The following is a 26418-nucleotide window of genomic DNA, read 5'->3' on the forward strand; positions in this document are numbered from 1 at the left end:
CTGCCTCTGATGCCATCTTTGGCCCCACAATACTATCATCTGTGACTAATCCGACTCTGAAGTCCCAGTCTTCCAAGAGAGGTACTGCTCGGGAGTCAACCTACAGTGGAGCACCTATAAAGACACTATTCAAAGAAGAAGTTACTCATCTTGTGCAGTGATGATGGTTCTTGGAGATATGTTACTATGTTCTACTACCTGTCCCTTCTCCCCTATACTTTGGAGTGCTCACTTATGACTGCAGTAGAGAAGGAACTGAGGATAGTTAGCCCATGCACACTGGTTAGCCTCATGGTGTAGCATGAGGAGAGACAGCACATATGTGGGCCCAATGGATTTTACTACTGAAGTTCTCAGATCAACAGCGTAGGGACGCAGACACACCTACAATGGAGCACCCATAGGGGCACACATCGCAAAGAACCATCATTACTGCACAAGATGAGTAACTTCTTCCCTTCAGAGTTCACTGACAACTGACCCTTCCACCCTCCTTCTACTTCTGAGAAGCTATCTTTAATTGTTTACTGTCATTTTCATCTCTAGTTCCTGGCCTGGCAAAACAACTAGATGTTAGCCTGGAAGTGTGCCATTGTCTTGTAATTGCCACCCCAAGTGTTTGGTCAACTTATCTGGGAAGACATGCTGACTTTCTGTTTGTTCTTCCTGCAACCTTTTCTTATGCTAGAGCAATACATTTATACAGGAAGGTCTTTATAACCCAATATACAACAACTTCCTTTCACTGGCCAGTTCCAAATAGCATCCATAAAATTGTTGCATCCCATTATAGAATATTGCTTAGCAGCTTCTACAGTATTTATAACATTATTACTAGGGATATGATTCTGTCATGGAGGTCACAGTTTCCGTGATTTTCTGGGACCTCCGTGACTACTTCTGGGGCAGGGCTTGGGCAGCTGTCAGCCCCGGGCTGCTGAACAGCTGGTCGGGGTTGGATCAGACCCACTCTGGGGCTAGAGCAGCAGTGATCATCCCCTGCTGCAGGAGCAGCAGCAGGGCTGGAGTAGCTGCAAGCCTTGGCAGCACTCTGACAGAATCTTAATTTTAATTACATATCTTAATTACAAATGTAATCTTAATTACATATCAGCTCTTTTTCACTCACTCATTACTCTGCACAAGGAGGTCCTGACTTGTCTTGAATCAACACTCTGACATACCTTCACATGCCATTAAAATATAAAAGTAAAGTAGTTCAGCCACCCAAGTGCAAATAATATTTTAAACCTCTTATATGGCAAAGATGACTTTCCTTTTTAATAGATATTTTCTATCTCGGTCTCTGGTGATTCTACAGTTAGCTTATATCACATTCTACTATATGAAATCCAAGTTAATAGACTTTCTGCCACTTGTATCACTAAAAAAAGTGAATTCTTGTATAGAGACTCAGCCTGGTATTTTTATGCAGAAATACTGTTGCCACTAGCGAGCTTTCTATATCCCAATATTTTTAAGATTGTTGCAGTTGGATATAACATTAACATTTTTTTAAACAGACAAACCTAGAAGAAGAGCACTGAGATCACATGCACTCACCAGACAGCAGATTCATACTTTGCAAGATGGTGCAGAGCTTTATGAAGCAATTCAGAATGCATCTGATCCCGGTTGTATGGAGGTAATTACTAATTGTAAATACTACCCTCAAATGCATGTGGAATCTCTATAGTTTTTATTCAATAGTAGTTTCTGCTGGATTCAAGGACATTGTATAACTTCAAATTAGTATTGCTGCTTTGCCTTCTTGTGAGATCTTCTTGCAATCTGCTGATCACTAAGTAAGATTTCAGATTAAAATCATTTAAAAAGATTGCATGAAGGATTCATATTGTTACATTTTTTTGTTGACTAGTAATGGTCTGTTAGAACTGTCAAAGTTCTGGGATTACCTACAGCTCTGCTTCATTTGTGGTCTCTTCAGGGGCATCTCTTTAATCTTAGAGAGGTGATGGCTAGAGGCCTAAGGATAGAACCAATGTTCCTTTTCCTTCCAGACGAGAGTATTAGGGTTGCAGTCACTGGCAATTCACTGTGCTTATCCCAGCAGGTCTGACTTGAGTCCGGCACCTGCTGGTCTGCTCTCTCTCTGGGGCTGTGACGGCATTTACCAGTGACCAACCAGCTTTTACAAAGCCCAGTACAAAAGCATTATTTATGACAAAAGCAGTATAGAGAAAACATGTAATAAACCAATAAATAGTCTATATGCTTGCTAAGCTTATCAGGTGTCAGTCACCTTCCATGTGGAGACTCCAGTGGTTTTCAGAATCCTTCAAACCCTTCCAGCAGGGTTTTGCCATCTTGGTTACAGTCTCATGTGAGGTTGTGCTTTAAGTGAGGGATTGCAGAGTCAGTTCAGGCTGACACTTTTTTACAATTTGGGGGCTTGGTCCTGAGGTCTCCTGAAACTAGTCAATGCCCTTTTCCCTAAGGGGAGAGACTTTGAAGGCTGGAATATCTGCATAACTGGCATTGGGACTCTGCATTAATCACCACCCTGTTCCTGTGATTCTGTATTTCCTAGGAAAACTATTCAGGGAGCCAGAAACACAGATACACATAACACTTATTAATGCAAAGGTCTGTGAATATTCTATGTGCCCATAGCATTTGGCATAGCTCAGTATAATAGTCTTTGAAGTTCATGTTTCCTAGGTCTCACATCTGTCACATTTCATTTAACGGGAAAGAAGTTAACCCCTTCCCCTGATGGGTAACAATATTGTGTATGATGGTTGGGGAACTGAGTTACACATTCTTTCATAAAAATAAATCAGAAATTTCCCAGTTCTCCACAAAAACAAATATATTAATAAAAATAAAAGATGTTTACTGAATTTAATAAATATTTTACTAGTGGATTAATAAGGTGTGCAAAGATGTACTCTGGAGTTGAGCTGATCAGAAATTTTCTGACTAAATAGTTTAACCAGAAAATGCCAGTTTGTCAAGCTTGAAATTTCTTGCAAAAATGAGTCAGGTTCGGCTAACTTTCATTCAGTTACAGGCAGGTTTCCGGTGGTATCCTAGCTACTAGGATTCTAGTGGAACCCAGCTAGGTCCACCATGCAGTCTGCTGCCAGGCCAGGGACCCCAGGCGTGTAGGGTCGCTAGCTTCCAACATTTCTGCTTCAGAGCTGGGAGCCTGGCAGCCTTGAAGGCACTGAGAGCCCTGGGTCAAGCTGTGGCTCTGAGTTGAGGCTCTCAGCTCTGCAATCTGTTCAGTTTTTGGCCTATTTAGTGGTGAGAAGCAATGAAACTGACATGAATCATGTTGAGTTCACTGGGCAGCTGCTGGAGATTGTTTTTTTTTTTTTTTTTTTTTTTTTTTTTTTAAACAAAAAATGCTCCCCAATATGTTTCAGGGTTTCCTTAAACAATTTCCTAAACAATTTTTTTTAATCCCCTATTTCATGAGAAAATTTGTAAAATTTGGTTTCAGTTTGGATGAAACTGAAACCAAATTTCAAAATACTGAAATTCCCTATTAACTGAAAACTCCAAATGTCAGTCAGCTCTCCTCTAGAGTTAAATGTCCAGCTGTGAACAGGGAAATTTTACAAATCTGTAAATATATGGGTCTATAAAATTATTTTGATGATTAATTTTATTAATATTTAAATAAATTTTCCTCTGGAGTATATATATACCAAATGCTTTATGCAATGAAAATCAGTCCTTCCTACCATACTTGTGTTTCCCTCCCTCATATAATTATACCAATATCTCTATAAGAATCTGGTACATACAAAAATTAATACACTCAGTAGCGGTTTGGATTGAGAGAGATTTAACAAACAAATCTATATTTTCAGTACAACCAACTCAGCAAGCAATGTTATTAAAGTTAATGTTTGTAGTTTTATGCCCTTATTCTATTTTGTTTGTGCAAAAGAAAGTGATCCAGGTTTGCTTTCTACTAAAATAAATTTAAAAAAAAAATCAAATCCATGTGACTCTCAAGGCTTATGCATTATTCACCCAAATGATTGAATTATCTTGCTGTCTTTGCCCCCCATTCTTCCTCCTTTTCCACCTTCAATGTGTGTTTGCCATTTCTCCTGATCTTAATTCAAGCACAGACACTTAGCGACGTGCTAAGTAGTGAGTAGTCCTATTGTATCTATTATAAAGCTAAGCATTTGCTTAAGCATTTGCGGGATATCAGGGCTTTTAACTGTAATAAGTCATACAGTCTGTCACTTTGACTTTGTCAGTGTTTTGTAAAATGTACCTATTTATGGTGCTGTATAATACTTATTATTTGCATTCCACTAATGACTAGAGGGCCGAAGCAATATTGGTGCCCTTTTGTATTTGTATAATACATAAAAATACTGAAGTCCTGGTATTGTATTAATGAAATTAAAATTAATCTTGTATACAACAGAGCTTAGAGAAGTCAAAATCTATGACAGACTTTTTACTGATAGACACATGAAGCTGAGTGGATTTGCCCTTTGTGGTTACAGGACTATTTCAGTGAAGAGCAGTTAAAAGCCTTGAATACTCACAGACAGATGCTGAGTGATAAGAAGCAAGCTCTGATACAAGCAGAATTCAAGAAGGCTGTAGAGTCTATTGAAGGGGAGGAACATGGTTGCTCCAAAAGGGATGTGTCTATTGTATGGAAATTACGTGTTACAGATTACAGAAAACAAGAAAAAGATAAAGGTTAGTACTGAAAAATGTAAATAACTTCAATTTTCACCATAATAGGCCAAGTTAAGCACTGAAGATCAGGTGGAGATTAAAGATAATCTAGTCATGACCCAACACTTAAGTAAATACTTTGCCTCAAATACTTTTAATAAGGGTAATGAAGATCTTAGGGGTAGTGGCAGGGTGGCTAATGGGAATGAAAATATGGAAGTAGAAATTACCACATCTGAGGTGGAAGTCAAACTCAAGCATCTTAATGGGACTAAATCAGGGGGCCCAGATAATCACCATCCAAGAATAGTAAAGGAACTGACGCATGAAATTTCAAGGCGAATAAAAAGGATTTTTAATGAATCTGCAAACTCAACAGTCATACCCAATGATTGGAGAATTGCTAATATGGTACCTATTTTTAAGATAGTGAAAAAAGTGATCCAGGAAACTACAGGCCTGTTAGTTTGACCTCAGTTGTATGCAAATCTTGGAACAAATTTTGAAAGAGAAAGTAATTAAGGCCATAGACTAATAGGAATAATAGGGTAGTTAAGGCCACAGTAATAGGAATAAAATTCAATGTGGTTATACAAAAGATAGATCTTGCCAGACCAACCTGAATCCCTTTCTTTAAGAAGATAACTGATTTTTTAGACAAAGGAAATGCAGTAGATCTAATCTATCTGGATTTCAGTAAGACATTTAATGTAGTTCCACATGGAAAATTATTACTTAAATTGGAGAAGATGTAGATTAATATGAGAATGGAAAGGTTGATAAGGAACTGGTTAAAGGGGAGACCACAACGGGTCATCCTGAAAGGTGAATTGTCAGGCTGAAGAGAGGTTACTAGTGGAGTTCCTCAAGGATGTGTCTTGGGACCAGTCTTATTTAACATTTTTATTGAAGACCTTGGCACAGAAAGTGGGAGTGTGCTAATAAAATTTGCAGATGACACAAAGTTGGGAGGTATTGTCAATATGGAGGAGGAGTGGATTGTCATACAAGAAGATCTGGATTACCTTGAAAACTGGAGTAGTAGAAATGGGGTGAAATTCAGTAGTGCAAAGTGCAAGATCATGCATTTTTTTTGCTATCAGTTGAAAGTGACAGAAGAGGAGAAAGACCTGGGTGTATTGGTCGATCACTGGGTGACAATGAACCGCCAGTGTGATGCAGTCTGAAAAAAGGCTAATCCAGTCCTAGGATGCATCAGGCGAGGCATTTCCAGTAGAGACAAGGAAGTGTTAGTATCATTATATAAGGCACTTGTGAGACCTCATCGGGAATACTGTGTGCAATTCTGATCTCCCATGTTTAAGAAAGATGAATTCAAACTGGAACAGGTGCAGAGAAGGGCTACGTGGATGATCTGAGGAATGGAAAACATGTCTTATGAGAGGACACTCAAAGAGCTTGGCTTGTTTAGCCTAACTAAAAGAAAGCTGAGGGGAGATATGATTGCTCTCTATAAATACACCAGAGGGATATATACCAGAGAGGGAGAAAAGTTGTTTTAAGTTAAGTGCCAATGTGGACATAGCCAGTTTATATTCATTTGATCCTATCAACAAGGCTTGAAATTAAACAAAAGTTTCTAAACATCAGAGAAGTGAAGTTCTGGAACAGCGTTCCAAGGGAGCAGTGAGGGCAAAAACCTAATAGGCTTGAAGACTGAGCTTGATAAGTTTATGGAGGGGATAGTATGATGGGACAGCCTACAATGACCATGTATCCGATCTGCAACTGCTAGCAGGAAATATCTCCAATGGCCAATAATGGGACACTAGATGGGGAGAGCTCTGAGTTGCTACAGAGAATTCTTTCCCAGGTGTCTGACTGCTGGGTCTTGCCCACATGTTCAGGGTAAAACTGATCACCATATTTGGGTTTGGGAAGGAATTTTCCCCTGGATCAGATTGGCAGAGATCCTGGGGGGTTTTCTGCCTTCCTGTGCAGCACAGGGCAGAGGTCACTTGCATATTTAAACTAGTGTAAATAGCAGATTCCTGTAACTTGAAATCTTTAAATCATGATTTAAGGACTTCAGTAACTCAGCCAGAGGTTAAAGGTCTATTACAGGAGTGGGTGGGTGAGGTTCTGTGGCCTGCAATGTGCAAGAGGTCAGACTAGATGATCACGAGGATCCTTTCTGACCTTAAAGTGTATGAATCTATAAGTTCAAAAGAGTTACACCAAGGATGTCTTAAGTTTAATTTTCTGAGGCCTCTATGTTACTGCATACCTAATATGTTTTCTAATCTTATATTTTAGCATTTATATTGAATATCTGGCGTCCATTATTCGATGTATGTTCCCTGTTAAAAGAAGGCGGTCGGTATAGAATATACCAGCTAGCAGCTTCGCAATCCAAAGGCAAATCAGATGCTGCTAATGTACAGTTAACAGCCACAAAGAGAACTCAGTACCTGCAACTACAGGTAAAAACTTTTAACTAAATATATGTATTAGACTAACAGCATAAACAATTTATTTAAGCTTTATGGCATAACTGTTTAAAGTTCTATTTCTTCAGGCTTCGCAAGAGGAGTTGTTACAGATTTATAAACCAAGAAAGGCTCTGCAGTTCAGCATGTTGTTGGATCCTTCTTTTCAGCCAGCCTGTGCTGAAGTGGATTTAGTGGGATTTATAATTTCTGTTAGCAAGAGAACAGGTATATTGTGCACTGTGTCCAAGTTTTTTTCATGTTTAAACAGATATTTTTTAAAAAAAATCTTACAAATTTCCTGATCTTGGTATACCTGTCTGTTTAGGTTATACAGGCCAGACCATAGAATCATAGAAATGTAGAGCTGGAAGCAGCCTCGAGAGGTCATCAAGTCCAGTCCCCTGTGCCAAGGAAGGGCCAAGTAAACCAGTCTTAGACAGCCCCGACAAGTGTTCGTTCAACCTTTTTTTTTTTTTTTTTAAACAAATTTCCAACCATGGGGATTCCATAAAATCTCGTTAGCATATTCTTTTATCCTTATAGGCTGCGTCTACTCTAAGAAATAAGGGTGTAATTCCCCAGCTCATGTATACGTACTGTCAAGCTTGCACGAGTATAAATAGCAGTGTAACCATGCTAGCACAGGTAGCAACAGCAGAGGCATGATTTAGTATGTGTATAAACCCCTCTGAAACTGGTGGGTATGTGCTGAGCTGTGCTGAGTACATACCCACCAGTTTCACGTGGGTTTGTATTCAGCATGGCTTAGCCATACCTCGACTGCCACTACCAGTGCTGCTGCAGCTACACTGCTATTTATACACACACTAGCTACATGAGCACTAGCATAAATAATTGTACGCGAGCAGGGGAATACCGCCCCCCCACCTTGTAGTGTAGATATAGTCATAGATAGAAAGTTTTTATTAATATCTAACCTACATCTCCCTTACTGCAGATTTAAGCCCACTATTTTTTGTCCTACCTTCAGTGGACATGGAGGATAATTTATCACTGTCCTTTCTATAACCTCCCTTAACATATTTGAAGACTATTGTCAGGTCCCACTGTCGTCTTTTCTTAAGATTAAATATGCCCAGATTTTTAACCTTTCCTCATAGGTCAGGTTTATCATTTTTGTTGCTCTATTCTGGACTCTAACTGGTGGGTATGTACTCAGTACATACAATCAAGATATATCTTGCCTACAGCTTCCCCCCATTCACTAGGCCAGTAACCCTGTCAAAGAAGGAAATTAAGTTGGTTTGCCTTGATTTGTTCTTGTTGTTCCTTATAACCTTGTTATCCTCTAAGTCCTTACAAATGGATTGTTTAATAATTTGTTTCAGTATTTTTCCAATATCGAAGTTAGGTTGATTGGTCTATAATTCCCCAGATCCCCTTTTTAAGATAGGTACTGTGTTTACCTTTCTCCATTCCTCTGAGACTTCACCCATCCTCTGTGAGTTTTTGAAGATAATTGCTAATGATTCTTAGACTGCTTCAGCTAGTTCCTTAAGTACCCTAGGATGAATTTCTTCAGGCCCTGACAACTTGACTACATCTAACTTATCTAAATATTCTTTAGCTTATTTCCCTATTTTGGCTTGTGTTTCTTTCCTTTTGTTGTTTACATTAATTGGTAAGTATTTGGTCACCAATAACCCTTTTAGTGAAGACTAAAGCAAAATATGCATTAAACACCTCAGCCTTTTGACGTCGTCAGATATCATTTCTCCTTTCCTGCTAAGTAGAGGACCTGCACTTTCCTTCGTCTTGCTCCTAATGTATTTATATAACCTCTTCTAATTGCCTGTTATGTCTCTAGTTTGGTGTCTTATGTGCTCTCTGATTTTGTCCCTATATTCTTGTGCTATTCTTTTGTACGTCTCCTTAGCAATTCCTGCATATTTCCATTGTTTGTAGGATTCCTTTTTGATTTTCAGGTCATTAAAAAGATCCTGATGGAGCCATATTAGCCTCTTAATATTTTTCTCTGTTTCCTTTGCATTGGATTAGTTTGCAGTTGTGTCTTTAATATTGTCCCTTTGAGAAACTGTTAGCTCTCTTGGATTCCTTTATCCTTTAGAATTTTTTCCCCATTAGAACTTACCTACTAGTTTTGAATTTGTTAGTTGTCCTTATTCTGCTGACCTAATTCCTTCCTTTCCTTAGAAACCTGAAAGCTTAGAAACCTGAAAGCTACCACATTCCATCTTCAGATTCACCATCAATTACTCCATTGGTCAGAATCAAGTCTAAAATGTCTGTCCCTCTGGTTACTGCCTCAACTTTCTGAAAAAAAAAGTTGTCCCAAATACATTCCAAGAACTTAATGGAAATTTTATGTTTTGCCATATTACATTTTCCAACAGATGTCTGGGTAGTTAAAATCCCCCATTACTACCAAGTCTGATGTTTTAGATATTTTTGTTGTGTGCTCTATAAATGCTTCATCCTGTTGATTTGGTGTTCTATAGTAGACCCCCACTGTGACACATCTGCTGATATGCACTGTTTACCGTAGTATCTGAAAGCTGTCTGAGACTTCAGAAATAATATACCCTGCCATTTAGGAAAAATATCTTGATTAATTATTTGTTGGGGAAGAAGTTTGTGAGAGGAAGCCAAGTTGAGGAGATGAAATTTGCTTTTAAGTTTTGTCATTCTCATCTGTTGCAGAATTGAGTTCCTGTGTCTAGGTTCAATACCTGTGAAATTCTGTCTCCTATACTCATGAACTCCCCTCTTGATCAACAGTTGCCTAGATCCAGTGAAACCTAGCTATTGGAGATGTTGGTTGCTGAGAGACTAGTGATCTCTTTGGTAACTAGGGAAAATCCTATAAAGGGCTTTTGAATATCAAAACAAAGACCTGGAACTGGACTAGTAATGAACTAGTGCAGAGAATGAATTGCACACCAGACTGATGTACTCAGGACAACTTTTCTTGTTAAGCAGATGAGCTGCTATGTTTTCCACCAGTTAGACCTTTTTCAAAGTTTGTGGCTTCATTGCTAGATATAAGCAATAGTAATCAAATCTGGAGGTCACAAATATTTGGTTTTTGTGGCATTTCTCTTCCTGGTAGGATGCAGCACAATCTTCTAGAGTTACAGATGGAAATGGGCAATTTTTATGCTTGCATGGTTATTTAGGCATCTGGTAGCACTGAATGTAGCAGGGGGATCCCAAGGCTACAGACCAACTTTAGTTTAAGGTCAGATGTCCTTAATAGTGGGGATGTTATAGCTGAGGCAAGTTCTTTAAAGCACTTTTCTCTCCCTACCAACATCATTTCAGTCTTACCTTGGTTTAGTCAAGTGTTGATTTCAACTAGGCATTGAGAAATCTGGGAAATAACGGTTACTTTATATTTGAAAAAAGAAAATGTAGAATTGGTTGTTGATGTACTGGTACTGCCTGAATCTTAGCCTGTGGTGTCTCACCATCTCTCTCCATGATTTCATGTAGATGTTGAACAATATGGAGGAGAGGATTGAGTCTTATGAGACTCTACAGGTAAGGGCTCCAGAGGTGGAGGAACAATTGCCCATAATTCTCTTGGTTTGGATGTTGAGGAAGAACATTTCAATACCTGGTGATCAGCGCTATCAAATGCTGCAGAGGGGCACAACAGAATAAATCTGGCTTTATTTTACTTGTCAGTGGACAGAAGATCTACCAGAACAAACAGTGTCTCAATACCATGGCCTGACATAAAATTGACCTATTAGGTCTTCGCTATCCAGTTTCTTTGAGAATATTGTGCTGCCAAACCTATTCCCAGTCCTGCTGCAGCTTTCTTCCTTTTCTCTTGGAAACAATAAAAGCTGTAAAGTTACTTACAATGTTAATTGTCTTCAACACTCATCTCTGAAGCCCTGAATTGTTCTGCTAAGCTTGATGTGTTTTCTTTCACATAGAAATTAGGCAACTACTAAGGGATATTCACCAGAAGTTGTGTTTGTGAAATCTTTTGCTTGCATATTGTAAAGTATTTTATTCATTTTTTAAGAGTTTCCACACTGTTCTTTACTTTCATCTCCTGCTTTAGTCAACTACTACTTTGCAGGCATAGCTTTTTTGTTTCTATACAAAAGGTATACTTGTAACTTTTAAAAAGAATATTGATAATTTATAAGTATCCTTCAAATTTTTTGCAGTAACATGGTACAAGGAATTTACAATGTCTTGGGCTTGGTTTTTTTTTTAAAATGATCTCAGTCACTTTACTGCACTAGTAGGCAAGGCAGCATAGACATTTTAAGTATTAATTTCCTTCCCAGATTTGACTTGAAAGGTAAATATTAAGGGCAAAATTCTGCTCTGTTATACCAGTGTAAATATAGAGCACAGTAACTCTATTGAAAGAAATGGAATTACACCAGATTAACATCAGTGTAATTCAGAGCAGAATCTGGCCCTAAGTAAATCTGGCCCTTTGTAAATTGAAGACTTCCTTTCTTTCAGTGTGACTGGAAAAACAACCCAAAAGTAATAGTAGAGCATTTTTTTTCTATGAAAACATCTGTCCAAACTGCATGTATCATTTCAATTTAATTAAAACTTTTTAGGTTTCGCTACTTTTGTATATTTGTCAGATGAAGATCATAATCTAGTGGCTATCAAGATCTGGACAGACTTTAAGCAACTTGCTATTGAAGACCTAATTAACCCTTATACATTGATTTCTGCAACTAATCTTCAGTGGCGATCTGAATTCAAATCAGAAATTCCCACATTATTGGCTGGAGACCTTTCCATATTCTCAGCAAGTCCAAAGGATAGCTATCTTCAAGAGAGATTTCATAAATTGAAGAACACAATAGAGGTAAAGTGGTTGATTTTTTTAATGCAATAGTTAAGTTTAGTTATTCGTACAGTGTTTTTCTTTCAGCATAGAGTCCGTTAACACAGGTACTCTCACCAACTATAGGGTAATACTGATAATACTTAGTTGATTGATGGAATTTTTGGAGAAGGATTGCTTATTTTTCTTCTGGAGGAACTTCCATATCACTCATGGAGTTTCTTCATTTTTCTTGGCTTTTCACTATTATCCTAAAGGGTACAGTCAGGGTCATCATCCTCTGCCCAAGAAGAATAGAATAGTTTTTTCTATATGGAACCTGTCATTGTCACTTTAATTGGCTGGAAGTTAAAGATATGAGAAACACACTGTTTTGTCAGTTGAGCCCATTTGTTAACAGTTCGCTATCACAATATTTTTTAATGACTGCAGTTTTCCAACTGAACTGTGTCAAGTGGAATATGAAATCAACAAAGCATATATTTTCTCCCATTTATTTAGTTTTCTTTCAAATTTATAAAAATATACACAAACAATTTGAATTACTCTCCAAGTAGCAAAACTTAATACCATGTAATTGCTCTACCAAGTTGTTTCATATAGCTAATACATAGAGAAAACAATATAAATATTTGAAAATCATTGAAAGTACCTAAAATTGGCATTAACGGCAGTTTGGCATAGGATGCCAGAAATGTGTAATTCACATTGAATAGGAAATCATTTATTGTCAGTTGATATTAAATAAATACATTTATTTTGTTTTAAATTATTAGGTACATGGGGAAAATTTTTTAAAAGATTTTCCATTTACAGTAACTAAGAAGGATTAACAGTATTTTACTTTTTCTAAAAGCTGCAGTAAACTTCTAAAAAATTCACATCTTGCATTAGTAATATTTAAATCATTTACTAGCAAGGAGACAAGCAGGGTAATATTCAGAACGCTAAGCATAGCATTATTGTTTCAGTAGTAAACATAGTCTCAGCTGTTATATTTTGTACCCATTTTAAAAACCACACAATCTCCTTGCATTTTTCTCTCTCCTGTCTTGTAGAATGTAAATTGCTTTTGCAATGATGCAGAACGCAAATTGATGAATTTGCTTCGAACAAATGACCCACACCCATTTAACTTACCTAAAGAGTGTGGCTTAGATCACCTTTCTCTTTCCTGGAAATCAGGACTTGATGCAGGAAATAAATGTCTGGTAAGTTTATTGAAATGTAAGGTCTGTGTTTCCTTAGACTTCTCATAGCTCTTTGAACCAACGTATGGAAACCAGCCCAGGGGGTGGTACATCTCAGGAACTGTTTACAAGCTCAAGGACTACAATAATCACTCCCCATTGTTTTTAGTTCCTGGAGGAGCTGTGGTAACCCTCCTCCATTGAATAAAGTACAATCCCTAGCCCAAAATGTTCCATATAACATTCAGAAAGTCAAATAAAGTGGTCTCAAGATATGCCTGTGTTCGTCATATCTGTTACACTTCCTTTCTAACTTTTATTTGAAACAAACTAAAGAACTGCTTCCAGCTTTCAGTTCAAGAGCAACATACTGTATTTTCCTTTTCAATGTCACTACTTCCCTCGCTCTTATTTTTTTTAACCTCTTGTCTTTTAAAATATATTAGGTCAGCCTGTCTCTTCATAGCTGATCAGGCATTTTGTGAATCCTTACCATCCGCTGGAAGAGGTTTCTGATACAGGAAGTTTAGATTTGAGATACAGGGCCAGACTGTTCTCTGCCTTAATATGTATGTACATAGTGACCCTCCTGGAGTCAGACAACTTTTTTCTGTGTACTTCAGCTTGGGATGGATAGCCACTACCAGAAGATTGGCTAATGTGCTCAGACATAAGTGGTGGCACAGTAATGTTTGTCCAATTTTCTGTTGTATGTGGAATTAATAATAGGAAATTAAACAAAATAAAGTGTTGGCCTTAGCATTAACATTTTTTCTTCTTTTTAACTAGATTTCCTCTCCTAATAGCGAAATAAAGTATCAGAGCTCTTTGTCAGCCAGCAAGCAAGACCTGAAACTTGTGCCACCAGGCTCAGCAAAAGTGACCCCACATATTACTTATAGTGAAGAACCTCCCAGGAACTGCAAAAAAAGAAAAGCTCTGGACCTGCTCATTCAAATCCCTTCCCCTCCTCCAGTGACACCAATCTATTCATTTGTTTCTCCATCTTTGAAAAAGGCTTTTCAGCCACCACGAAGTTCTGGTGTCCAGGATAACAAATCACTGAAGAGAACAAATCATAACTCTGGTCATATCACCCCCTTTAAAAGGACAAATGAAACTGCCCCTCTTCCTGAGAATGATTTGGTTGCCGATGAAGAACTTGCAATGATAAACACACAAGTGCTCTTGTATAATTTGCCAGAAGAAAAGAAGGTTTATTGTGTTGATCAAACCAGCAATGCAATATCCAGTGATCCATCAGATCACATTTTACTCAAAAATAATTCTCCTAAGTCTGCTGCAGAAACAAAAAGTTCACAAAGCAGTACTGAAGGAGCTCAGGCTCCTGGGAAAGACACAAGGGAAACTGAGGGCTCATTAGCAGTCCAAAAGAAGCTACAAAGGCGAAGAAAACGAAAATGTTACTAAATGCATATGTACAGTACTGTATATACTTCATATTTAAATGATTATTTTTATGCTTTGTACATTGTAAACATTTATACAGTACCTAATTGTATTTAATAATGCACATCTATATTGCAAAAACAAAGGTTTAATAAATAGCATTTAATCTACAGAATAGAAAACCTTGGGAGTTGAACAAGAACTGTCCAATCTTTTATCTATTAAGATCTCATTCATACCTGTATATTACAGTACCACTGTTCACACTGGTGTTAAAGGTCTGCCAACATTTAATCATGAACCCATATTTTGAGCCTGATGTACTGATAAAATAGAATATTGGTTTTAAATTAAACAGTTGGCTTTTCTCAGTTTCTAGGATTATCAGGAAGTCACTAGAATGGATTTATTTAGCTGCTGATTCCAGAATCCCAGAGATACTGCTGGAGTGGTCATAGTTCAGTAGAGGCGAATTATAACACAATAATTCCAACGGAGTTAGTGTCCCTCACCGTTTCTATGCTTGTCTAGTGTTAAGATGTCAGAAGGCAGCCATAGTTTTGATGCATTAATTGAGAGGAAAATCTGACATCTGATATGAAAGGATTATCAGACTCTCAAGCGGGTAGAATATAGATTTTTTTTTTCTTGGTAGTATATCTACTACTACTAGTTGTTCACCTAGAACTGTAACACTAGGAAAGAGGTTCACATCTTTTTAATTTACTTATAACATGTAAACAGTCAAATTCAATTGCCTGGAATATATCCTGCAACTCCAGGGCTGAATACATGTTTTTACTGACCACTTTTATTTTAGTTCCAGTTGTACATACCAAGTGAGGTTTGTCAGAGCTGGATTTCCCCATGATAAATCACAAAGATTCACCAGAGGGAGAAGCTGCCTCTGTGGCTAGTGCTACTTGTTTGACTGTAGCTCTTCCCCCTCAGCTACCTCAATGGTGGACTTCCTGACTCCAAATGGATTCGTGACTGGTAGCAGTCCGGAGTTACCAGCTTCCACACAGTGATTACCACACGCTTCTCCGCCAAGCTCAGTCATTTTGGTGTTCTTGCGGTGCAGTTCAGGGACAAGCTCAACACACAGTTTCAGGAAGGTGGGTTTGTGCATCCTAAATTCTGCAGCCACTGCTTGTCATTCCATACATGCAGCACGATGCGATCCCAGCACTCTGCTTGTTTCCCGAGCCCAATACTGAGAGTTCACCATAGTAAGCTGTTCTGTGACTGCCAAAAGCAATCTGTTCTTGTTTCTTCCATGGTACGCAGCAGGGCCGACACCATGGATTCCTGTTCAGATTCAGAGCTCATGAGACTGCATGATCAGCCGTATTGTGTTTATAACTCTGACCACAACAATAGCAAGCAATGCAGGATCCAGCCTTTCTGGCAGAGATGGCGGGCGCACAGTAAACGGGGACTGTTGAAAAATGGCACAAAACAGTCAGAAGCCCATGGAATGATGGACAGAAAAAAAATGTATTATGGGAGGTTGAGCCCACACCCTTGATGCACTGCGAACCACTACGCTTTCCCAAAATGCCTCGCTGCAGAAGTTGGTGCATTGCACAGTGGGCTAGCTACTCACAATGCACTGCTCTCACTATTGATGCATGAGTGCAAACTGGATGTGATCCGCTGACGGAAGGAACATTGTGTGAACATGCACAAGCGATGCAATTATAGCAATTTGATTGTCAGCATAACTTGTATCGACAAAACTCTAGTGAAGACAAGGCCTTCGACATCTCTTTGCCTTAAGATTAATATATCAAGTCTGTGGTTTTAATGCTAACAACCAGTTGCTGGAGTATTTCTACAGCTTTGGAAGAACTCTCCTGTTGAGCTGAAGGGTGGGGCTTAGTCCTCAATTTACAGCACCAACACTGGATCAACTCTGAATTCCACAGGTATGGCGCATTGACTCATTAGAGACAAATGAGGAGTGAAGTTGTTTAGCAGAAAGAAAATGATCAAGTAATAAATTCCACTACCTTAGTAAAACAATCACTAGAAATAAGGCATATCACCAGCTAAGCCAACATGCTCCTCCACATTATAATAAGATACTTAGAGTTCTCTCTTCGAGTGATTGCTCATATGCATTCCAATGTAGGTGTGTGCGCGCCCAGTGCACAGATTCCCGGAACCTTTTTCCCTAGCAAGCCCCGCAGGGCCAGCTCAGGCGCCCCCTGGAGTGCCGCGCTCATATCGCGGTATAAAGGGCGCTGCTGGCCCCGCGGGCCCCCAGTTCCTTCTTTCCGCCTGTGACGGTTGCTGGAACTATCGCCTCTTGCTGTGTGCAAGTAGCTCATTCCCTAGCCTTATTACTGTTCTTTAGAGTTTTCCTGTTGTTAAATAGTTGTTTTAGAGTTAGTAGTTAGTGATAAGTAAAACCCCGGACGGGGTTTTTTCCTTGGAGTCATGCCGGGCTCTTCAGGCTTTAAGAACTGTGACTTGTGCGCTAAAGCCTTCCCGGTCAGTGACCCGCACGATCATTGTCTCCGGTGCCTGGGTGAACAGCACCGACGAGACAAGTGCCGCATCTGCAAGTCCTTTAAGCCTCGGACCCAAAAGGAACGGGACGCGAGGCTAAAGGCGATCCTAATGGAGTCAGCGCTTCGACCAGCGTCTGAGCCTTCTCGGTCTCCGTCGGCACCAAGTGTGTCGTCGGTGCGGAGTGTCCCCCCACCGGCACAGCCTTCGGCACCGGGACAGGTTTCTAAGGGGCCGAAGAAGACGGCACGGCCCCTGGCCGCACCTAAAGACTCCCCCCGGCCACCGCAGAGCGGAGGGAGTAAGGAGACACCCCAGCCACGGTCCGTGGAGATCACTCCGGCCCTGGGGTCTCCGCGCGGGTTGCCTCCCCCGACTCCTGGGGGTGGGGGAGTGCACCTGCAAGGGCCGTCGACGCCGGAGGCGTTTACCGTGGCACGAGCCCTCATGGCCATGCCTACGCCTCCGTCGCCCCCTCGGCAGAGGGACAAGGGACCTGCGTCTCGGGGCAAACCCGCGCTGGGTGGTCCCGGTGGTTGGAGACGCTCTCAATCTCGGTCTCCTTCCAGACGGTCACGGAGGGTGGAGAGCGTCGGCTCCCCTCCGAGCTCCGACTCTATGTCGTCGAGCGACTCGGCACCGTGGGCGGTCCCGAGTCCATCGCCGGAGCCGCCGCCGGTCCAGCTCTGACCCGGGCAGGGACCGTTTGTCGGGCTCGCGAACTCCGGTACGAAGCCCGTCCCAGCACCGATCCAGGTCGCTGTCCGTGGCCTCGAGGGACAATGGCCCACACCCAGCGGCACTGGTACCCCGGGAGCTCCCGCCGGCACCGAGGGGCCCGGCACTGATGACTGGGAGGGAGGAGTCTCCTCAGCATTGCCATCGTCGGCACCGCTCACGCTCTCGAGGGGGTAAGCGGCACCGCAAGTCATCTCGCCGTAGGGGCAGGTCCTCCACCTCGTCGTCGTCCCCGGTCTCCTCTTATCGCCGGCACCGCAGACGTCGGCACCGGTCTAAATCGTCTTCATCATCTGACCGTTCCACACGTCGACGGAGCAAGCGACGTATGGGAGGCTCAGGAGACAAGAGGGCCGCGAGACATCAGCCGCCCCCCTTGCAAGCCCCTGGTTGGACACAGGCGCCTTGGCAGTGGCCATATTGGGGACCCTGGAATGCCCCTATGCCCCAGGGTTCAATATCAACACAATCGGTGGCGGCCCCTCCAATGCCCCCACTCCCTAAGGCTTAGGAGCGGGTTTCGGAGGAAGACTCTGACCCAGGGGAGGGGCCCTCCACAGCACCGTTACCCCTCTCCTCCTCCTCATCACCGGATGAGGCAGCGGCCAGAGATCACAGGGCCCCCCTGTTTGATTTCTGTGCCCACCAGGACCTTTTAAAAAGGGCTGCTGAGAACTTGGGCATGGAGTTCAGACTCATGTCCGAGGAGGAGGACCCCCTCTTTGGGCCCTCGAGTGCTGTCGGGCCATCTCGGGCAACCCTGCCGGTCCATGACAGGGTCATGAAGATTGCCAGCAATCTCTGGCAGACCCCTTCCTCTCTACCTTCCACATCTAAGGGGGTGGAGAGAAAATACTATGTTCCTAAAGAACCCTTCGAGTTCCTGTATAACCACCCCGCGCCGTGCTCTCTAGTGGTCGACGCGGCTAATCAGAGAGACCGCCAGGGGAACCAGGGGAATACTCCTAAGGACAAGGAAGGCCGAAAGCTAGACTTGTTTGGGAGGAAGATTTACTCTACTGCAGCGTTGCAGTTTAGAGTAGCAAACCACCAGGCCCTCTTTGGCAAATATAACAAAAATTTATGGGCCTCGATGCAAAGGTTTGCGTCCCACTTGCCTCCTGACCAAGAGGCGGATTTCGCCACGGTACTTCAGGAGGGGGCCGCGGTGGCAACCGCTGCATTACAGTCTGCTAGCGATGCAGCAGACACGGCTAGTAGAGCAATGGCCTCGGCGGTAGTTATGCGCCGATGTTCTTGGCTGCAGGCGTCTGGCCTAACCCAGGAGGTCCAACAGGCCATACAAGACTTGCCTTTCGATGGCTTAGGTCTTTTTTCAGAAAAGGCAGACGAGAGGCTACACGCGCTTAAGGACTCCCGGGCCACCCTGAAGTCCCTTGGGTTGTATACCCCCCAGGCCTCAAGACGGCAGTCCAGGCCACAAGTCCAAAGGCAGCCGCCGCCCCCGCCTAGGCAGGCTCCTCGACCCGCCCAGCAGAGGAGAGGTCACGAGCGCTACCGCGGTCCTGGCAGAGGAGGCCGTCAAGGGTCCTCTGCGGGGGGCCAACAAGGGCCGTCTAAAGTGGGTAATGGTAATAAACGTTTTTGACCCTGTGCAGGAGGGTAGCACTCTTCCTTCTCCCCGGGATCTAAACCGTCCGTTTGCAGACAGGCTTCGCCCCTTCCTTACAGAGTGGGAAGCCATTACTACGGACCGGTGGGTCCTAGAGGTGATCGCCAAAGCGTATACCCTCCAACTCACGGCCTTCCCCCCTGACGCCCCTCCTAGGCTGTCCCCCATTGGGGACCTTGCCCTGGTTCAACTCCTGGTACAGGAGATTGAGTTGCTCCTCATGCTGGGGGCGATGGAGGAAGTCCCAGTGGCCGAGGAAGGTCGGGGTTTTTACTCAAGATATTTTTTAATCCCCAAGGCGAAAGGAGGCCTTAGGCCCATTCTGGATCTACGTCGTCTGAATAAGTATATCAGACGAATTAAATTCCGTATGGTTTCCCTCGCCACGATTATTCCGGTCCTAGACCCGGGGGATTGGTATGCTGCCCTAGATTTGAAGGACGCATACTTCCACATCTCCATATTGCCTGCCCATAGCAGATTCTTACGGTTCATGGTAGCTGGGCGACACTACCAGTTTCGGTCCTTACCCTTTGGGCTCTCCTCAGCACCCAGGGTTTTCACTAAGTGTATGGCGGTGGTGGTGGCCCACCTGCGCTGCAGAGGGGTCCAAATCTTCCCTTATTTAGATGACTGGCTAATCGGGGAGGTCGAGGACTCATGTGAGAAATAGTCTGCTCCTCACCCACGAGTTATGCACCAGACTGGGATTGCTTATTAATGAGCAAAAGTCCACATTCACTCCTGTACAATGTATAGAGTTTATTGGAGCCAGGTTGGATGCGGTACAGGCCAGAGCCTTCCTCCCTCAAACGAGGTTCGAGGCAATGGCGGCTATTATAGCCAATCTCCACCGGTCCCCCACGATGACAGCCAGGCATTGCCTGCAGCTGCTGGAACATATGGCAGCTTCTACATATGTAGTGAGGCTGGCACGATTGAGGCTTAGACCTCTCCAGACGTGGTTAGCTTCGGTGTATGTACCGAACAGGCATTCTCTAACTAGAGTGGTCATGGTTCCCCCACAGGTGCTGTCATCTCTCAATTGGTGGAGGGACCCAAGGGAAGTGATGATGGGCGTTCCCTTCAGAGAGTTTATCCCATCTGTGACGCTCATCACAGACGCATCCGATATGGGATGGGGAGCCCACATCTGTCGCAACCGGGGCACCCAAGGGCTTTGGTCACCGGAGGAGAGAGCTCTGCACATCAATGTACGCGAGCTCAGAGCGGTCCGGTTGGCCTGCAAGGCCTTCCTTCAGTTCCTGAAGGGCAGGGTGGTCCAAGTCCTCACGGACAATACGGCAGCCATGTTCTACGTGAACAGGCAGGGAGAGGCACGTTCCTCGGCTCTTTGCCAGGAAGCTATCCGACTGTGGGATTTCGCGGTAAGGCACGATTTTCACTTATCTGCCTCTCACCTCCCTGGGGTCAGGAACAGCGAGGCGGATCGCCTCAGCAGATCTTTCTCACCCCGCCACGAATGGTCCTTGCACCAGGACATAGTGGCTTTAATCTTCCAAAGGTGGGGTGTTCCCCGTCTAGACCTGTTCGCTTCAGCCGGGAACAGGAAACGCCTGAGGTTCTGTTCGCTCAGGGGTCGCGAACCGGGCTCGCTGTCCGATGCCTTCTTGATAGACTGGACGGGGGATCTGATGTACGCATTCCCCCCTATTCCGCTCCTGCCCCAAGTCCTTCTCAAAATCAAGAGGGACGGGGCGAACATCATACTGATCGCTCCAGCTTGGCTGAGACAGCATTGGTACAGTATGCTGCTCGACCTCTCCATCACCGAACCAATTCCGCTACCCAGACGGTGCGACCTGATCTTCCAGGACCACGGGAGATTGTTGCACCCCGACCTGGACTCCCTCCACCTCACTGCCTGGAGACTCTGTGGCTGACGGAGGGAGAGAGGGCCTGTTCCTTTCAGGTTCAGCAGGTCCTTCTGGGCAGCAGGAAACCGTCCACGCAAGTAACGTATAGAGCTAAGTGGCGGAGGTTCTCGGGGTGGGCAGAATCGAGAGGGTTACATCCGAGCTTTTCACCCATACAGGCTATTTTAGAGTAACTGCTGCAGCTTAAACTGCAAGGCTTGGCCCTAGCTTCCCTCAAGGTACACCTAGCAGCCATTTCGGCTTTCCACCAGCCGATGGAAGGACGGTCCCTGTTCTCTCACCCCATGTCGGTGAGGTTCCTTAAGGGGGTGGAGAGGACTTTCCCTCAGGTGCGGGACCCAGTGCCACCCTGGGACCTCAATTTGGTCCTCAATAGACTGATGGGACACCCCTTTGAGCCCACGGCCACTTGCTCCCTTCTCCTTTTATCGTGGAAGGTAGCCTTCCTGGTGGCCATCACCTCGGCCAGGAGGGTCTCCGAACTAAGGGCGTTGACCTCGGAGCCCCCCTACACAGTTTTTTACAAGGATAAGGTCCGGCTGAGACCTCACCCGGCTTTTATGCCTAAGGTGGTGTCTCAGTTCCACTGTAATCAGGACATTTTCCTTCCTGTGTTCTTTCCAAAACCCCATGGGTCGGAGGAGGAAAGGAGAGGACATTCGCTGGATGTCAGACGAGCCTTGGCCTACTATATCGAGCGGACCAAGCCCTTCCGGAAGTCGACACAGCTGTTCGTAGCTGTGGCAGACAGGATGAAAGGCTCTCCTGTCTCCACCCAGCGAATCTCCAACTGGATTACTGCCTGCATCAGAGCATGTTACGAGCAAGCAGGGGTACCCCTTCCAGGTGCGGTAAGAGCACACTCTACTAGGGCCCAGGCCTCTTCCACAGCCTTCCTGGAGCGGGTTCCCCTGCAGGACATCTGCAGAGCAGCGACCTGGTCGTCGGTCCATACGTTCACGTCGCACTACGCCATCGTGGAGCAGGCAAGGGAAGATGCGGGGTTCGGCAGAGCTGTGCTGTCAAGAGCAGGTCACCGATAACTCCTACCCTCCTCCAAGGTATGGCTAATTAATCACCTACATTGGAATGCATATGAGCAATCACTCGAAGAGAGAAAACAAGGTTACTTACCAGTAACTGTTGTTCTTCGAGATGTGTTGCTCATATCCATTCCAAACCCACCCCCCGTCCCCACTGTCGGAGTTGGCAGAAAGAAGGGACTGAGGGGGCGTAGGGCTGGCAGCACCTCATATACTGCGGCATGTGCACCCCCCCCAGTTCCTTCTTTCTGCCCGGAGGGTTGCTGGAACTAGCTTTGCTCTCAGCAAGTACTATTCCCCTTGTTTGGACTTGTTTGATATTCTAAGTTAGTTTTAGTTAGTTAAGTAGTTAAGTGTTGTTAAGAGTAGTTAGAGATAAGGCAAGTCCCTTTGGGGACTTAGAGCGGCCATGCCCCAGTCGCCAGGATTCAAGCCGTGTGCCTGCTGCGGGAAGGCATTTCCGCTCAGCGACCCTCACGACCGCTGCCTTAAGTACTTGGGGGAAGCCCACAGGAAAGAGAAGTGTAAGATCTGCAGGGCTTTCAAACCGAGGACTCAAAAGGACCAAAAGATCCGGTTGAAAGCCCTGTTGATGGAGGAAGCAGCGTGCGGAGCGCATACACTGTACGCTCGAATATGGAGATGCACTGGACCCGGCCCCTCAAGTGTTCTCCGGTGCTTGCATCTCTGGTCAGGGAGCCTCCCCCGACTCCTGGGAGTGGGAGAGTGCCCCTGCCGACGCCATCGACACCAGAGGTTTTTCAGGTGGCAAGAGTCTTGTTGGCCTTGCCTACGCCATCTCCGCCCCCCCCCCACCTTCACTGAGGGAGAAGGGGCCGGTGTCATGGGGGAAACCCGCATTGGGTCCTCCTAAATGGCGGTGCAGATCCTCGGTACGGGGAGGAAGATCTCCCGCCGGACGGTCCCTGAGGGTAGAGCAGAGCCGCTCCCCCAGTAGTCGCTCCAGATTAGCGGTGTCGAGCCGACCTGCTCCGACACAGAACATGGAGTCCCCGTCTCAGCGCCAACATCGATCCCTGGCACCGGAGGCAGCGCATACCAGGAAGCGGCACCAGTTGAGGTCCGCCAGGTGGCGCTTGGACAGCTCCCATTCCAGATCCCCGCCATTGAGGAGTTCGCCCGCACCGAGACGGCACAGAACCCACGCAATCCACAATGCGGAACCAGCTCACCAGAGTCTGGCTCAGCACTGAGAAACTCAGAGTGGTGCCAACCTCAGTCACCGAAGGTGTCTGCAGGGCCACAAGGCAAATGGCAGCGGAAATCATCGGTATCGAGATGTTGCTTCAGTACCTCTAGCTCTTTGGTGCACACCTCCATTCGTCAGCACCACTCGGGGTGACGGAAGCAGTCCTCATCATCCTCCAGTTTTGAGGCATTGAGTGTGTGATCCCCGGCACGAAAGGGTGCCCAGTACCGAGGACGTACACAGCACCGCCGGACCAAAGCCTCTGACTATGAGGATGGCTCGAGGTTTCCTAAGGGGGGATAGTCGTCGGGAGAGCCAACGCCCCCACAAAGCATCACAGGCTGTGGCGCAGTCAACCCCGGGTTGCCCCAGGGACAGTGGCCACAACAATGGCCTTATTGGGCTCCATGGGGTATCCAGGTGGGGCTAGGGCCCCAATCCATTATGTCATCGGGGATGCAGTCCATACCTCCGGCATAGGAGAAGGTCATAAATACCACTCCTCGGACAAGGAGTCGGACTCCATGGGGGGACCCTCAACTGGTGCAACCCTTTGCCAGGAGGGGGCATACCCGCAGGATGCACCTTGGCAGTCTTGTTCCTCCTCACCTGCCGAGGCAGTCTCCCGGGACCACTTGGCACTACTGGAGGATTTCAGGGTGCACCAGGAGCTGCTTAAGATGGTAGCCTCCAACTTGGGGCTGGAGGTGAAGGAGTTAAAAGAGGCCGAAGATAGCCTCTTCAATGTGCTGGTGGCAGCTGCCCCAGTGAGAGTGGCCCTCCCAGTCCACGAAAGGGTCCTTAAGATTGTAAAGGCCCTGTGACAAACCCCTTCCTCACTCGCCCCTACATCAAAGGTGTCTGAGAAAAAATATTACATCCTAGCCCAAGGGTTTGAATATTTATTCATTCACCTTGCACCGGGAATCCTGGTAGTAGATGCAGCTAACCAGTGAGACAGGCAAGGTCAGCCAGGCCCACTCCCAAAAACAAGGACAATAAGAAGCCGGACTTGTCTGGGAGAAAGGTTTATTCCACGGCAAGCCTGCAGTTCAGGATTGCCAGCCATCAGGCTCTCCTGGGCAGATGTAATGTCAATCTAGGGGCCTCCCTCAGGCGGTTTGCTGAGGCCCTGCTCCAGGCAGGCCGCAGACTTTAGCATCATTGTGGAGGAAGGAACCAGGGTAGCTAGGGCAGTGCTCCAGATGTCCTGTGACACTGGTGACTCAGCAGGCAGGGCCATAGACTCCACCATCTGTCTGAGAAGGTGCTTGTGGCTGCAATCCTCGGGCCTGTCCCAGGAGGTGCAGCAGTCTATTCAGGACCTCCCCTTTGATGGGTTGGCCCTATTCTCTGACCAGACCAATGCAAAGTTGCACGATCTGAAGGACTCCAGGGCCATGATTCACTCCCTGGGCCTTTACACACCCCAGTTTTCCAGGCGGCTGTCACGGTCCCAGGCGCAGCAGCAGCAGCCAAGGCCTCTGCCCAGGCCTTTTCAACCCTATAGGAATAGGGGGTTTAGAAGGAGAAACCAGCCCCCCAGCTCATCCTCAGCTCCCCAGCAGGGCCCCCGAGGAGGTCAGACAACCAGAGGAGATGATTTTGATGGTGCGCCCGAGGGTGGCGCTCCGACTGCTCTCTTGGATCTGCCCCGCCCCTTCCTACACAGGTTAAGGCCCTTCTATTCCGAATGGGCAAAAATCACTTCAGACTGTTGGGTCCTTGGGATAGTCTCAGGGGGCTATGCCCTATAGATTACATCTACCCCCCAACAACCCTCCCCCTCCATCCCTCTTCAGGGACCCCTCTCACAAAGAACTCCTCTTGCAAGGAGGTGGACACCCTTCTCAACCTGGGAGCGGTGGAAATGGTCCCTCAGAGCAGAAGGGGTTCTATTCAAGGTACTTCCTCATCCCCAAGGCGAAGGGGGGGGGCCTGAGACCCATATTAAACCTGCCCTTTTGCCTATCTTCAGGGTGTTCACGAAGTGCATGGCGGTAGTGGCTGCCCATCTGAGATGAAAGCGTGTTTAAATGGCAAAATGGAGATGTGAAAATATGCATCCTTTAAATCGAGAGCGGCGTACCAATCCCCTGGATCTAGGGCAGGATTTATAGAAGCTAGGGAGACCATACGAAATCTAACTAGTCTGATAAACCTATTCAGACGACGGAGGTCCAGGATAGGCCTCAGGCCACCCTTGGCCTTGGGGATCAGGAAATACCTGGAGTAAAATCCCTTTCCCCTTTCCGCATGCGGAACCTCCTCTACCGCGCCGAGCCTCAGAAGGGAGTGAACCTCCTGGATGAGAAGGTGCTCGTGGGCCGGGTCCCCGAAGGGGGACGGGGTAGGAGGAGAATTTGGGGGAAAAGCCGTGAGCTGAAGGGCATATCCGTTGAGGACCACCCCCAGGACCCAGCGGTCCGTAGTAATTGTCTCCCAAGCCTGATAGTATGGCCGAAGCCTGTTTTCAAAGGGTCGGTTAAGATCCGGGGGAAAGGAAGAGCGCCACCCTCAAAGTCGCTGTCAAAAGCGTTTATTACCGTTTCCAGATCCAGCCTTGCTGTGCCCGCGCCGAAGAACCCTCCCAGTCACAGCGATTGGGCCCTCTAAACTGCTCCCGACCTCTCCTTGGCTGAGGGGCCCTAGGGGCTGGCCTTGGCGGGGGAGGCGGGCGTCGTTGAGGCTGGGGGCAAGACTGACGTCTCGATGTCTGAGGGGTGTATAGCCCCAGGGACCTTAGGGTAGCCCTTGAGTCTTTTAGGCCATGCAACCTGTCATCCGTCCTCTCTGAAAAGAGGCCGGAACCCTCAAATGGGAGGTCCTGAAT

General features: G+C 45.4%; 1 protein-coding gene across 1 annotated transcript in view; it reads left to right on the plus strand.

Annotated features, from left to right (window-relative positions):
• The window catches only part of BRCA2 (BRCA2 DNA repair associated), a 91078-nt gene extending 76170 nt beyond the window's left edge, over positions 1-14908 (plus strand). The window contains exons 20-26 of the mRNA XM_067562957.1: positions 1524-1645; positions 4500-4701; positions 6958-7124; positions 7220-7358; positions 11711-11967; positions 13005-13157; positions 13926-14908. Of these exons, the coding sequence (XP_067419058.1) occupies positions 1524-1645; positions 4500-4701; positions 6958-7124; positions 7220-7358; positions 11711-11967; positions 13005-13157; positions 13926-14567 (1682 nt within the window). The 3' untranslated portion in view covers positions 14568-14908. The remainder of the gene's footprint in view (positions 1-1523; positions 1646-4499; positions 4702-6957; positions 7125-7219; positions 7359-11710; positions 11968-13004; positions 13158-13925) is intronic.
• Positions 14909-26418: the final 11510 nt, after the last annotated feature.

The sequence above is a fragment of the Emydura macquarii genome, unplaced genomic scaffold (genome assembly GCF_026122565.2).
Source record: "Emydura macquarii macquarii isolate MOO-44397 ecotype Brisbane River unplaced genomic scaffold, CSIRO-AGI_Emac_v2 contig_2473, whole genome shotgun sequence".
NCBI lineage: Eukaryota > Metazoa > Chordata > Testudines > Chelidae > Emydura > Emydura macquarii.